Below are 15,690 nucleotides of genomic sequence, written 5' to 3' on the forward strand. Positions count from 1 at the left end.
GAAACATAATATATAAGTTAATCTATCTACCTGTCTCTCAAGTAGATACTGATAATGTGTATAATATATAAGTTATATATCTATATTTACCTGTCTCGCAATTAGATAATGATAATGTGTATAATATGTAAGCTATATATCTTTATCTACCAAATTGATAACGATACTGTGTATAATATGTTAAGTTATTTATCTATATCTACCTGTCTCTCAAGTAAATACTGATATGTGTATAATATATAAGTTATATATCTATATCTACCTGTGTTTCAAGTTGATAATGATACTGTGCACCACATGCAATCTGGCCGGTTAGTTGGTGAGCTGATTTAGCTATGGCACCTGCATGCAGATATAAATGTTATGAAATGGGGTTTAATGTCCCACTTTTGTGCACCAACTAGGATAATGAAAACAAGCATAAACCATCCTGTCACACAGTCCATTCTGCATGACTGACAAGGGCAAACCAAACTAAAAACTGAGGCAGTTTGTCGGTCAACATCAGGATCAAGCCAATGACCTCCTGGCTTTTAAGCCAGTACCTTACTCACTGAGCCTCCAAGGCACCCACCTGCATACAAAAGCAATAATATAGTCAACCTAGTTGTACGGGTGACCTTGAATAATTTTTGTCATCATCCAGAATTGCTGGAGATTGTCATTGGAAATTTAACTTTAATACCAGTCAATTGGTTACATGTGTCAGTGGACCACATGATTTAACTCATGACATTCATCTATAAGTTCAATTGTATCAACTGTAATGGCCCATATTGTCTTCACAAGAATTAAGACATTCATTTTATATCCAGTTTCAACATCTCCACCAAAAGACACAATGAACTTTTAGATCTAGTTTCAACATCTCCATCAAAGACACAATGAACTTTTAGATCCAGTTTCAACATCTCCACCAAAAGACACAATGAACTTTTAGATTAGTTTCAACATCTCTATCAAAGACACAATGAACTTTTAGATCCAGTTTCAACATCTCCACCAAAGACACAATGAACTTTTAGATCCAGTTCCTACATCTCCACCAAAGACACAATGAACTTTTAGATCTAGTTCCAACATCTCCACCAAAGACACAATGAACTTTTAGATCTAGTTTTAACATCTCCATCAAAGACAGATGAACTTTTAGAACTAGTTTCAACATCTCCGTCAAAGACACAATGAACTTTTAGATCTAGTTTTAACATAGTTTCAACATCTCCATCTAAGACCAATGAACTTTTAGATCTAGTTTCATTAATTCCCATCAAAAAACACAATTAAATTCATCATCTACTGGTCTATTTGTCCAGACAAGGGATGAAAATGACAATTTTGCTCCATAATAAAAATTACAAATGGAGAGTGGTTTACTTACCATCTGCATCTCCAGCACTAAGTCCAGGTGGAGCTTTAAAGAATGATTTTTTTTGAATAGCACTATCAATAGTCAGAATTGGAGGTTGGACATTCTTGTATGTAACTTTAACCATTCCAGCTCCAAAATTAGCTGTTATCTGGTCCTCTGTAAACAAAAACAAGAGATATGAACATTAATCTCTATAACATAAGGTACATGTTCATTTAAGATCTTACTTTGAGTTAGAACACTGAAAACAATTTAATTTCATACAGACACCTTCATATGGGCCACCAATGCAGGTCACAGGTCTTTTTCAAAATATTTTCCAAATCTTTCTCATTAAATTGTTATGTCGTTCTTTGTGCTGAGAATGGAGTACACTTTAATTCTGCATTGTTTGTTTTGTCTGTGCTGTGCTATACAGTCACCTGTACTGTCTAATACAGAAGGTACAGCTTAATGGATGAATTCAAAAGCGGAATAAATCTCTGTCAAATGACATAAATAATATTATAGAAATAATATTTGTCAGAATAAAAATAATATTACTGATTTAAATGATCATCTAAAATATATCACTTACCTGCTACTATCAGACCAAGAGGTTGACCAGCAAAAAGAACTTTACCACTACAAAATATCTAAAGAAAAAAAATGTATTGTTCTGATTCTCCACCACCTATTCATAGAAAGATAGTTTACAGATTTTTAACATTAAGCTCATTAAGGTGTTACGTCCAACAAGTGGGAAGGAGTATTTTAAAAGCTTTTAACGGTTCTTCCTAATGCAGGGCATTTTATTTGAGTTACATACCCCAACCACCTTACCACAATGTTCCAGTATCCTTACCACACTGTTTCAGAACCCTTACCACATTGTTCCAGTATCCTTATCACACTGTTCAAGCACTCTTACTAAATTGTTTCAGAACCTCCGAAACATTGTTCCAGTATCCTTTCCACACTGTTCCAGTATCCTTACCACATTATTCCAGGACCTTTACAACATTGTTCCAGGATCCTTACCACTTTGTTCCAGAACCTTTACAACATTGTTCCAGAACCTTTACAACTTTGTTCCAGTATCCTTACCACATTATTCCAGGATTTTAACAACATTGTTCCAGTATCCTTACCACACTGTTCTGGAAACCTTACCACACTGTTCTAGAAACCTAAAAACACAACATCAGTATTCAAACCACACAGATCAAAATAAACAAAATAAAACATGTATTTACCTCTTCCTTGACTGAATACTTTGGTGCAGGGGAACAATTATTTATCCCACCTGCTGGTATATCTTTAGCTGAGATATACTTTAATACACCTGGTATTGCCTGAAAAACAATTCAAACAATACAGTACATATATTACTAAAAAAGACTTGGAATGTAAATTTGAAACATCCCTGGTATTCCCTGAAAAACAATTTAAACAACTGGACTAATGAAGATGGGCATAAGCCATGTAGAGTTACTTTTCCTTGACTCTGTCCTGTACCACTGACAAGTGCGGCCGCATCATATTGACCAACTACGGCTTCACTAATATTTATGTCCAACTATGTATTTCAAAACTATAACACTTACTAAAGCTGGTGAAGGATCAATGACATCTATATCAGTAACGTATAATACCTATCAAAGCTCGTGAAGGATCAATGACATCTATATCAGTAACGTATAATACCTATCAAAGCTCGTGAAGGATCAATGACATCTATATCAGTAACACATAATACCTACCAAAGCTCGTGAAGGATCAATGACATCTATATCAGTAACACATAATACCTACCAAAGCTCGTGAAGGATCAATGACATCTATATCAGTAACACATAATACCTACCAAAGCTGGTGAAGGATCAATGACATCTATATCAGCATTACCAACAGTACTGATAACAAATGCAGCATAAACTTCATTAAACTGGGGTGGTGTATCATTAATAAACTCAGCTTCTCCACATGTCTACAATACAGTCAATAACATAAGTCTGACTTGATGTCTATAATACAGTCAAAAATATAACTAATCTGACTATCATATCTACAATACAGTCAATAATATAAATCTGACTTAATATGTCTACAATACAGTCAAAAATATAATTAATCTGACTAGCATGTCTACAATACAATCAATAATATAAATCTAAAGGGCTAAAGTGTGCTATGTGGAAACGTTTCTTAGACAGCAGCATGTCAGCATCTTTGAATTCCAACTGCAAAGGGTTCTTATAGCTGCTTGCCAATGAGGACCCAGAGAAAATCACGAGGTTGGACAGACGACCTTGCCTCTTGTCACGCACAAGCAGGGAATCGAGACCACGCTATTTGACTCAATGACAGATCTTGTGATTTCACGCGCAAATGTTACACCACTAGACTCCCCCCCCCTCCAATTTACAATAAGATTCATTCAACAAACCTGTAACGTAGCACCTAGTTTAATCATTGGTTTTGAGACTGGATATTCTTCTGGATGTGTATCAAAGCTCTGTTGTCCACACGATAAAGGTCGGATAAGGTCAGTACAACCACTCAGATATCGTGGATTTACAATCTGGCAACATATATCTAATACAAACTAAATATATAAAAACATAAATTACAGAGTATTAATACACGTTTGAGTATAAAAAGAAAAGTATGTACACAAGACCGTGCTTTTTCTTCTCATCCAAATGACTAGAATTCCCTTGCGAGGCCCTCCACCCTGCACCCTGTGACAGGGGGAAACCATTCTTGATAAATTCCAGGGAATTTCTCTGTAACCCCAGGACCTCATGGTTAGTGAGCCAGAATCTTACTCACTTGGTCACCATGGCTCCCTCGGTGATTTGAGGCAGCCTTGGGTCTAGATGTAGATAATCAATACTATCATGGGTGTTAAGATATACGTACCTTATAAAATAAATTGAGGGCAACACTTTTTCTGTAAGGACCTGGAGTAAGTGACGTCACTGTGTCTGTTACTAATTCACCAGATAATGTCGTCAAAGCACCTGAAATATATGAACACATTTTCACAATTACACAGTGCCAGATTGAATTTTACGAATCCTCCTGTTCCAATAGATGATTAGGTCAACATAATATAGGCCACGCCAACTTGATTTTCTGTTTCCCCCCCCCCCCAAAAAAAAAAAATTACCTAAAACAGGACAGGTTGCCAGGCAACAAAACATGCCCCCACAGCAGGTATGCTGTCCAAGTAGTCCAAAAGGGTTGTTGCATATTATTTCTATTGTCATTAATGAAATCATTTAAGTAACACATTAGGATTTACTTGGTCTCTAAAAGATTTTTCAAAGTAATCAAGGGACATAACTCTGACAGAAATTATTGAAAATCATGGAAAATTTCAAACAAAACCTCTTGTGTGTATGTGACTCCGAAGACTCTGAAACAGAAAATCAAATTAGTCTGGCCTTACTATCAACTACCTTTTAACGATTAGCTTTAAACAAAGAACTTGATCATTAATGAAGATGGAGGTCAGGTAAAAAAGTGTTTGGGGGGAAAACATGTCAAAGCTATCTGTGGAAATGGTTTCAAAAGCATTAAATATATTTAAATTTACTTCCAACATACACCACAACAACCAGCTGGAAAGAAGAATTCCCAAACATGAAGTTTTATTACCTTTAAGAACATTTGGATCACCAAGTTGTTTTCCAGAAAGATAATTCTCTGTTAAAGTAGCTCGAGTCTAAAATGTAACAAGAAAATTTCAGCAATTTTATTAGTGTAAGTTTGGGTTTTTTTGGAGTCAAATTTCTTTACTTTAATCTTTATTGTGTAACTTTGATTCATTCCTGGCATGTCTGCAATCTGATTAAAATACAGATCTATATTTCGTTTCATTTTTTTATACTTTCGATGGCCTACACTACATGAAGATCTGACGGGTTGTACTGGAAGGTGGCGTTCGGGATCACACAAGCGGCTTTTGACCCTATAATAACGCCAGACATTGAATAATCAATCAGCGTTGACGTTTCTAGTGGTATACCCACAGTTCCGTGCATCGCACAACATTAAGACCTCGCCATATCAGGACCATTTCATTGGCTTATCCCTCACTTCAACCAGAATGCGGGTCATATAACAACTCTTCCAGATCCTAGTGTAGTAAATCATTCATATAATGACTTTTACTAATGAGTTTTGAGACCAAATAGGGGCTTGAAATAGCCTTCAATGGAGAATGAGGAAATAAAATGGTGGTCTTCTAATAAGCTTCCCTCCAATGATATACTTCCAATTTTAACTTACAAATACTTTGCTGATTCCAATATATGCCAGGACTGGAGCTCCTGCAACAAGATAATTCTGTGTTGCATCAACCACCATGTTAAAACCAGCAGACACATATGCATGAGCATTCTGTTAAAAATACCAAACATAATCTGTTATTGTAAACAGTTAAATTACATAAATGTAAACAACTAAATTAATTACAAAAATCTGTGAAAGTATTTATACCCTGTAAATATAATTTCCTTTTTTTTTTCTTTTTATTTTCTAGAAATGGGGTTTAACATCCACTTGACTAGGTCATTTCAGGAATGATATATGGTTCAATTTTAATTCAATAATTCGCTTGCACATAGGGGTCTTTAGCAGTGGGAGGAAATAGCAGGACCCGGAGAAAACCCACAAGGTTGTACAGGCGACCCTACTCCTTGTCACATACAACGGGGGAACCGATAACTACTATTAAAGTATAATTTGGTCTGCTTGACAAGTGGCTGCGTGACTTTAACAATCCTAATGATCATTTATCATATAATATAATATAAAATGTCCATTAATTTTAATTGTAACACAATGGATTATAAAACAAAGCTTCCGAATCATCGTCACACACAAGAGTTTATGCTTATATTTAGTAACAGAGTCCATAACGGGTAGGGGGTCACGGTGGCTAAGTGGGTAAGACGCTGGCTCGGTAGCCTGGAGATCGGGTGTTCAACCGAGAAAGTTCTTCCGGATTTTCAAGCTGGGTTCCCCGTTGACAGTGATTCAGGACGGAGGGCCTGACAAGGACAGCTGTCTAGTCGTTCGGATCGGAAAAAAAACTGAGGTCCCGTGTACATATTGGCATGCACGTAAGATCCCTTGACAGTTGGAATTCGATACAAGAGTAGTGCCACTGTCTGGGCAAAATTTCCCTCATAGCACAATGTATGGCATATGCCAGTCTTCATTAGCCCGGTAGGAGCAGAACACTAGGATGTTAAACCCCATTTCATTTCCATAACAGGTAAGTTTTTAGACAAGATCTGAATGGACTCAAATTCAAAATGGATCAAAGTTCATCTGGTAGAGAATTACGATTTTCAGATACAGCTGTATGGAAAGATATGGCAGTGAAAGATTTCAATTTCCAATTTGGTTTATTGAGTTTATTTTAATTATAAGACTCTTGGGGCTGCGCATTTTTGTACTGAAATATACTGACCTGATGTCTTGGCATAACCTTGAAAGTTCTAATATTGACATTGGGGTTGTTAACAATAGGTAACATTGCCATGGTGATGGCCTTGCCAGTCATATCCAGTTTAAGGAAGTCTGTGATGTTGTAATTCATTTCTTTACCAGTACTGTCACCTGTTGAATTATGATAAATGAAATATTACACTGACCATAAAATAAGCTGTGCTACGAAAGTTTTGCGATACTAAAATAAATGTGACGAGTGAGCATCAGATTGAAATCCAACAGAACTAAACTACTTCTAATTGCTTCCTTCAACATGTTGTTTTCAAGACCCTTATGATCATGTCGAAAACCTGATATCTCACATATACATAACCACAGGTACATGGAGAAAACCAGGTATCGTACAGAGATAACCCACAATTACAGTACATGTTGAAAACCAGGTATCACACAGATAACCCACAAATACATGGAGAAAACCAAGGATTACACACAGGATTCTTTCTGGATTTGTATCTCAGACCAGAAACTGTGGGAAAGAACACATTAACAGATTTGGGTTGATTTTTTTCTCATTATCCATAATTTCACAATTCTTATTAGGAAACTCTAGCACTCTGCAAATTGTGCAATAACCGAAAGCATAATTAAAACTTAATTTACCAATAACCAAATGCATAATTAAAACTTACCAATAACCAAACACATCATTAAAACTTATCAATAACCAAAAACATAAATAAAACTTAACTTACCAATAACCAGAGTAGTTTTCATAGCCTCAAGAATACAATAAATGTCCGATACGAACTCTGGGTGTTTGTGCTTCAACATCAGGTTTCCAGCCCAAGTTCCAAGCTGGAACACAAAGTATAGAAACATATTAAAATTAGAGCATTATTTTAAAATTTGTAAGAGAGATATTCATATGCGTATTGCGGCTAAAGGTTTAAACTGGAAAAGTAGTCTATTAATATGATTGTTTCATTAATTATTTTCAGATTTTCAGGCACCATTAATAAAACTTAATTACCAATAACCAGAATAATTTTCATATTCACAAGAATAACATAAATATAAAGGTTTCAAACTGAAACTTGTCACTGTTTATTATGATTTAAAGCAACTAAATATCTATTCTTTGGCACCTACAAATGAACACAAATGGGTCGCAATGCATATAACAATGTAATATGTATGTATATAAACTGATTTTTAACTATAATTTCTAATCAGTTATGTTCGGGGAAATACGCGAAGAGTCGAAATTAAATGGCAGTCTTTGGTGTCTGGTTATTCCAGTCTACACCGGTAGTATTCTCCTGTGGGATATGTTTAGCCACATTCATCGAGTTGCTTTATTACCAATGGTGCTCATGGTAAGACAACAACATCAATGTTGATTTAAATTGACCAACAACTGTGGATGATATTGAGATAGAGATTTGCATTTTTTAAAGCACATAATTGCAACACAAACAATTATTTTAGCATGATTTCTAACTTCAACTTACATTTCTAATTGAGGTTGTAGCAACTTTTTCTAAATGTAAACAAATATTTGAGTAGAATGATTTCAAATAGTTATTTTTCTCAGCTGCCTTTATCCTGAAGTACTCCAGTAGATTTGTTATTGTCAGGTTGGAACCAAGATTGATAGTCGCTCCCCCTTGCTATTATTTTAAAAATAAAACAAAGAAGTAACTCATTATTATATACCTTCACAAGACATTAACTCTCTATCATTTACATTCCAACAAACAGTCTGAATCTGAGTCATATGAAAAGATATACATTCATAGCTCAGCACCCCTGCCCCCTCCCCCCCCATTAATTTGCAAATATGTGTTCATTTGAATAAAGAAAAGCCATTGTGGAACCCCATTTTAGCTCACTATTCTGACAGATCCCGAAAGTTTCCTCATTAGGCCCCATTGAATAAACTCATCATGGTTTTAAAAATTATTGTACAAACACCTAACCCATGACCACCTGGTTAGTGTGCCAGCTGAAACCTACCTGAATTATGTTGAATTCTACAACACCTCTGACATCAATCAAAACAGAATAATTCCAATCACCAATATCTTTGTATACACCTGAAAATTAAATTAAACTAGGTCATTTTGGGACTAACATATGGTTCAATTTTATTTCAATAATTCGCTTACAGGTAGGGCTCTTTAGTAGTGGGAGGAAAATGAAGGACACAGAAATCGAAACCATGCCACTTGACTCAATGACAGACCTTATGATCCAATGTGCACACATTAAACCATCTTTTGACAGTCTCAAGTGCAGTTGTTTCAAGCAGTTAAAAATTTATTTTTAAAGTCTCTCTGTCTTGTAATTTAAAGCTGCAGGAACTCCCATAAAGGTCAAAACATATTTGTAACTCACCATAGCCAGTGTTACCATGTAGAAGTCTGTAATTATCTGCCTTATGTTGGTTTAGTAATGTGTAAAGCTCTTGTTTATTGGTTGGTTTTAACCACTGACTTCCAGCCGTCACCATATGTAACATGGTCTGTGGTTGGTCAGAAGAACATTTTCCTGTACATGGATTACCAGTTTTCGTACAAATCTTTCTCTCTAAATCCTATCATTTTACAAAAGAAAAACAGGAAATAATTCAAGCTAAAACAAACTCAACATATTAGCAATTTTGAGGTTAATCCGACAGACCAATGATCGTCATCTTTCCTAGACACATGTTCACCCACCAGCAGCAAAACTCTAAAATCGGTGTCAATAAATCCAACAGGCACATTTTCATTAGCCTCGTCAGAAAAGGTAAGACGATAAACACTATTACATTTCATTACGTGAATGTGTGGCATTTAACATACTTGCATCCCGGTAATAAAACTAGAATTCATATGAATTACTTATATGTTTCAAGATCATTTTTAATCTGCAATAATTATATAGAAGTTTAGACAACTTAACCTCAATATCAATTAGGCCACCAGGAAGATCAGGACCAGCATCAGCAGCAAATGATTTCATTGCATCCAGGATTGATCTGTAACCTGTAACAATACATAATTCTTATTTTGTACCAGGTTTTTAATAAGTTGATATTGTTGAATAAGCGACAAATAACTTTTATAAATAAATATAATATAATATAACATTAGCAGATCAAAGACTTCATTTCATATACATAATGTTTATTACCGTATTTAAAATTGGTAGTAATCAGGCAGAAGTCATTAACTAGGTGTTATGCCACTCAGGTGTTACAACCGTGACTATTGAATGATACACACCATTATTGTCCAGGGTTGTGTATTCAATAGTGATGGTTGTTATAATTAGTCAAGCTTTTACACCAGTAGTGACATCTTTTACAGCTACTTATTACTCACCAGCTAATTAATGACAACTGTATAATTTCTAACCACTTTCTATACATACTAAAGATACATTATATAAGATTTAGATAAAGATCTAGCTATTCTTTCTATAATAGTTCGAAAACGATAATGTAAAATAAATAATTTGAAAATTTCATTCAAATTACTCTATTGCGAGCGAAAATATTAGCCTTTGAAGGTTTTACAAGACGTGTGCAATAAGTTCAACCACTATATACTGGTTGTTCGAAGCTAAGTCTCGTTCCTCCATTTTTAGCTTAAATCAAAATATGGCTGAACTGTTCTGATCTATTTAATGTCGGAGTAATCCCATGCCATCGAGAGTTGATTATGGCCTTGATAAGTTAATTAATGTCTAATTAATAATTTAGAAAACATTTCAGGTCTAAAGAAAAACCTGCAATAGACAGATTTAGCTCTTGCATAATGTATGTTTAAACACTAGTTTAGAATAATGATCACTTATATAATTTAATGACAAAATTTGTCATTACTAAACGGCACCGGTTTATACGTCAACAGTATTAGTTTACCAGTGTAATTGGGCTATGCTTTGGTTAAATATTCTAAAGCTACAACAGTCAAAATGTGAATGTGAAGTCGGCAAACCTTTTTGAAAAACTATGATTCATTATTGTTCTTTCTGATGCCAAATTGAGCAATCCCAAGAACTCTGTTGTGTATCATGAACCTAAATACCATTCCTCTTGAAGATTCCATTAAGATTTTTTGTCTGTGTCACGTTCACAAACTCAAAATATGACCAGAAATATAAAACCTGCAGAACTTGTTCGAAATTTTAAAACAAAAGTAGAGTTAGATGGTTATTTGACGCACCTGTACATCGACAAACTGTTGAATCCATTATTTGTTCTACTTCTTCCATTGTAGGTTTTGGATTCGTCTTTAACAAACTATATTGATAAAAATAAAAATAATGGATGTTTAATTATGTTATGCTGGCCGCCTATTTGGTAATTTAATTATTGCCACACAAGCCAGAAAAGCAAATGTCACATTTGTCAGGCAAAAATTCAGGCTTTGTCCTTCCCTGTCCTTCTGGCGCCTGTCTTTGTGCCTGGCACATATCTGTCTTTTTTATTCATATTATTTATATATACAGTACAAAGTTCAAAATATCAAGTATAGTCAAATATAGTGCCAGACATTTTATCAGGTACACCAAGACATTCTAATCAAGAGTTCAGTTCCCTTGACCCTCGAATACTATGGCCCCCAATAGAAAACAAAGTTGTACATCTAATATAATGGTTTAAAACTTAGGCAAGATTAATTGACACTGGGTTATGCAGTTGTATAGTAGGCTACATTTCTGATGTATATCAGATGTAAGAAATGACAATGTAAATCATCTGACCTGTTCATGGACATGACTTGTGCTGGACTACAGAAACCACATTGTGTACCATTATAATCAGCTAGACGTTGTTGTATAGGATTAATACCATCTCTAGTGTTACCTAAACCTTCTATTGTAGTTATATCCCAACCATCACATTGTAATAACGGTACACAGCACTGTAATATACACATAATGTAATATAAACAACTAGAGGCGTAGTCGTGAAATATATATTGGGGGGGGGCAAATGAAATTATATAAAATGTTGACAATTTGTGACGCCGGAGGCACGAGGCTGCGCAGCAGCCGATGTAGCGCAATTGGTAGAGTGTGGGGGGGGGGGCCACCCCCATCAAATTTTTTTAAAGTTTCAGTCTTCTGTAAACACTGTTTTGGCTTATTTTACTGGGTTAAAATAAAACATCACACCAATACAAAGTTTATCATGTTTAAAGCAAGAATTTTATATTTTCTAAGAAAGTCAAAACATAATTATTTCTATGTCTTTTGCTCAATAGGTTGTCAACTCACTATTATACGATCATAGGTATCATTTTCACACTTAAACATTCACCCCGGAAATAATAACACAATTACCTCCCTTGTTTTTCTATTCCCCCCATGGAATAGCTATCTTCAAACGTTTGAATTTGAAGTTGAAAATGATATTTTTGCCAATTTCTCAACTGGCAATAGTGAATTATAGGGTTAATAGGATCATTCTTTAACAAGGTAGGACTGTTTAAAGATACCATCTATTTTAAGGCTTTATTTTAATAAATTTTGAAAATATAACTTAAAAATATGAAATTGCAACTTTAAGTTCTATATGTATAAAACACACTGTAATATACACATAATATGCTATATACAACACTATAATATACACATCAATATGATATATACAAAACTGAAATATACATATAAATTTGATACAACACTGCAATATACATATAAATGCGATATATACAACACTGCAATATACATATAACCATGATAATATGTACTATATATACACATGTATAATATGATATACACAACACTGCAATATACACAACACTGCAATATACACATTCTGACATAAGATTCTTACCCTGTTATGAACTGTAACTACATTGATTGCTATATTCTTATAGTACTAAGTACAAAATTTAACATGAAAAAAACTTACAGAATTAACAGCATAAGTCCTTGGTTTACTAGTGACTGGATCCATTATGGTGGCTGACACGACACACACACCGCATCCTCCCTCTATACACATCACTTTAGTTCCAGGGGATATTCCTTTCTGACGTAAAAACTCATTTAGAGACGTACTTCCTGGATACGAGTTATCAACTACAAATAAAAAATAAATATAAAGACAACATAAATAAAATGGGAGAAAAAATGGCTGCATTTTTAGATATAAATAAATAAAAATAATTATATAAATAAAACAATTCCACGGCGTCTGATTTGTTATTATTGGTTGTCTGTCTCAAATTATTTACCCCTATGATTAATTATTAATATCTCCAATGTTAATTAATGCCAATCATCAGTGACCTCACTAATCCTTTATATGCGCCATATTGCCTTTGATCTTGTTATTGTCATGCATGGTTTCTGATTTTTTGTTATAGCTTGTCTATATATAATTGCCTTACACATCTGGTATTGTAGGCCTACTTGGTTGAAAACGTTGAGAGAATACTCTTCGAAACGTCACCTAAATACGTCAGTAATTGTTCTTCCATAAGTATGTGTTATAGTTTAATTGCAAAGGAGTACCAATAAGTAAAAACGTTACTGTTCTTTGGGATGATGGACTTATTAACTATCAAAAGACTGTTAAAACACCAGTGTCTGGTAAAAACTTTTCCCCACTTTAAAAAAAACTTTACAAACTTTCATCTTCGACATCAATGAATGATTTCTACCAAATTTCAAAATAAATCCATTTAAAATGAGCTTTATAAAAAAAAGAAGAAAAAACGGCACTATGACCCACTCTTATATTGAATTCTAACTGTAAATCAAGGGATCTTTTACATGCATGCCAATGTGTACACAGGACCTCGTCAGCTGTCCTTGTCAGGCCATCAGTCCTGCATCACTGGCAAGGGGGAACCACGCCGGAAAATCTGGATGAACTTTCTCGGCCAATGCGTCTTACCCACTGTGACCCCTCTCTTTGTGAAGAAATTAATAAAAGAAATTGTTCACCTGGATAACTCTGTCCATTTATGGTCACAGAAAATGTTGATCGAAAAGGACCCGCTGCTCGAAACTTGAAAAAATGTCCACAGTTTTGACAATCTGCAGCATAGACTCCATCTTTCAGTTCACCTTTTACTGGACTGTGACTGAAAAAAAGTGTTTTAATTTAGGGTAGTATTATTGTCATAATTTGTAAACACTTGAAGCTCCAGCTATAGAAGAAGCCTAGGAACTTGAGAATATTTCAAATCAAGGGCACAAATTTATTTCAAGACACTGATGGTCGTATTGTAAAAGTTGAATCTAAAAGTCAGTTCAAAAATGGTTCCTTTCCATTATTTACAAATATTTAATCAATTTAAAATTTTGCAGAAAATTATCTGGCAATGATATTTTGGTTTAGTTTCTTTAATCAAATGTGAAATAATCAATTTGAGTACCGGTATATTTTAGAATATGGATTAAATTACACTGTGACAAATTAGATTTTGTCTGTAAAATGCTACTGATGATCAGCAGCGCTTTTAATCCAAATCAGGTCTGATATTCCAAATTTAGACCAAACTCGCATAGCCTATAGGTTGGATTTTCCAAACATCAAATCTGACCTTTTAATAAATAAAATTATTTCAAATATTTCTGAATTTTCCATTTTAAATTTCTTGGTCGAATTGCGCAAACTAGGCCTATGATAGTACCAAGCGTACAAAAATCAAGCCCTTTCTAAATTGTAGTAAATCTATTTGCAAAGTTCGAATAATATTGTTTCTATTAGTCCCTGGATTTGACATTATAAGGCTGGCCCAGGAAACAAAAAACACTTTAATTTCAGAAAAATAGCTAGCTAAGAATAAGGAGCAAGAAATGACAATTAAATTCTTAATTGGATATAAAATAATGTCAAATAATCAAATAATTATTGTTGATTCACCAACAACATATAGGTTTAATTATAATCAAAAACTCATGCTCTTTTAAATAATATTGTACCGTACAATATATTGTAGGCCTAAATGTACGTCAAAGTGGGTGGTGTCAACAAACCTTGCATGGCAGACAGGACACTGCACAAAGTCGGGCCTGGCACTGTTTATGCAAACCGGCATTTTAAGGTGTAACAAATGTGCGTCTGCTACTTGCCACTGTCAACCCCGATATCATGCAAGACCTAACAGTAAATCACTTCGTCACCGTTTGCAATTGATAACAAAAACTTTAAGAGTGCATGTCGGTGTAATCACATGATAAGATCACGTGAAGAATTTGTATGCCGTCACGTGACATTATTTTGTAAACAAAATTAATCCACAGAAATGGCCAATTGCGAAAAGGTTTGAAAAAATAAGCAATTTGGGACTCGTGGGACACTTTACTTCGAAACTGCGTTACAGTATTCATAATGCATTATAGACACAAGGGAGACTGGGCAATTTTACTACAATACTGTGGATGTTTAAACTTCAAATACCGCATATTCTTCGATCATTTTTGGGTGTACAGAATTCGAAAATATATACAGCTCTAAGACTTCGTTACTAAAGTAACTAATACAGCTCTTGAAATTTGCAAAAGTCTATAGCTCGGCAGTATGAATTTCCAATTCTTAATTTAAAGTGACTATCCCGATTTGAAAAGAGTCTCAAAAATAAAAGTCTGAGTTCATATGAAATTTAAGCGCCAAAATATAGAGGAATGGTGTATTTACCTTGTCTCAAAATTTAAGCTCGAAATATTGAGTTGTTTAGACGTGAACGTCAAAAATGCTTATCCGTACACCCTTTTAAGATTTCTGGTCAATTTTTTCGTTGGATGACCTGATAAACTATCGCTGTTCCTTTAGAGGTCTATACAGTGAATGACCCATATGTGCCGTACTGGATAACGAAAGGTAAATTTCACCTACACATTGTTTTTATAAAATA

The 15,690-nt window shown here is 34.4% G+C and overlaps 1 protein-coding gene across 1 annotated transcript in view; it reads right to left on the reverse strand.

Annotated features, from left to right (window-relative positions):
- Positions 1-14,998, reverse strand: part of LOC130013148 (xanthine dehydrogenase/oxidase-like) — a 251,682-nt gene extending 236,684 nt beyond the window's left edge. The window contains exons 1-6 of the mRNA XM_056101763.1: positions 14,813-14,998; positions 13,775-13,914; positions 12,735-12,904; positions 11,579-11,739; positions 11,038-11,114; positions 9,770-9,852 (exon numbers count right to left, since the gene is read on the reverse strand). Coding sequence (XP_055957738.1) covers positions 9,770-9,852; positions 11,038-11,114; positions 11,579-11,739; positions 12,735-12,904; positions 13,775-13,914; positions 14,813-14,874 — 693 coding nt within the window. The 5' untranslated portion in view covers positions 14,875-14,998. The remainder of the gene's footprint in view (positions 1-9,769; positions 9,853-11,037; positions 11,115-11,578; positions 11,740-12,734; positions 12,905-13,774; positions 13,915-14,812) is intronic.
- Between the last annotated feature and the right edge of the window lie 692 nt (positions 14,999-15,690).

The sequence above is a fragment of the Patella vulgata genome, chromosome 6, assembly GCF_932274485.2.
Source record: "Patella vulgata chromosome 6, xgPatVulg1.2, whole genome shotgun sequence".
Classification (NCBI taxonomy): domain Eukaryota; kingdom Metazoa; phylum Mollusca; class Gastropoda; family Patellidae; genus Patella; species Patella vulgata.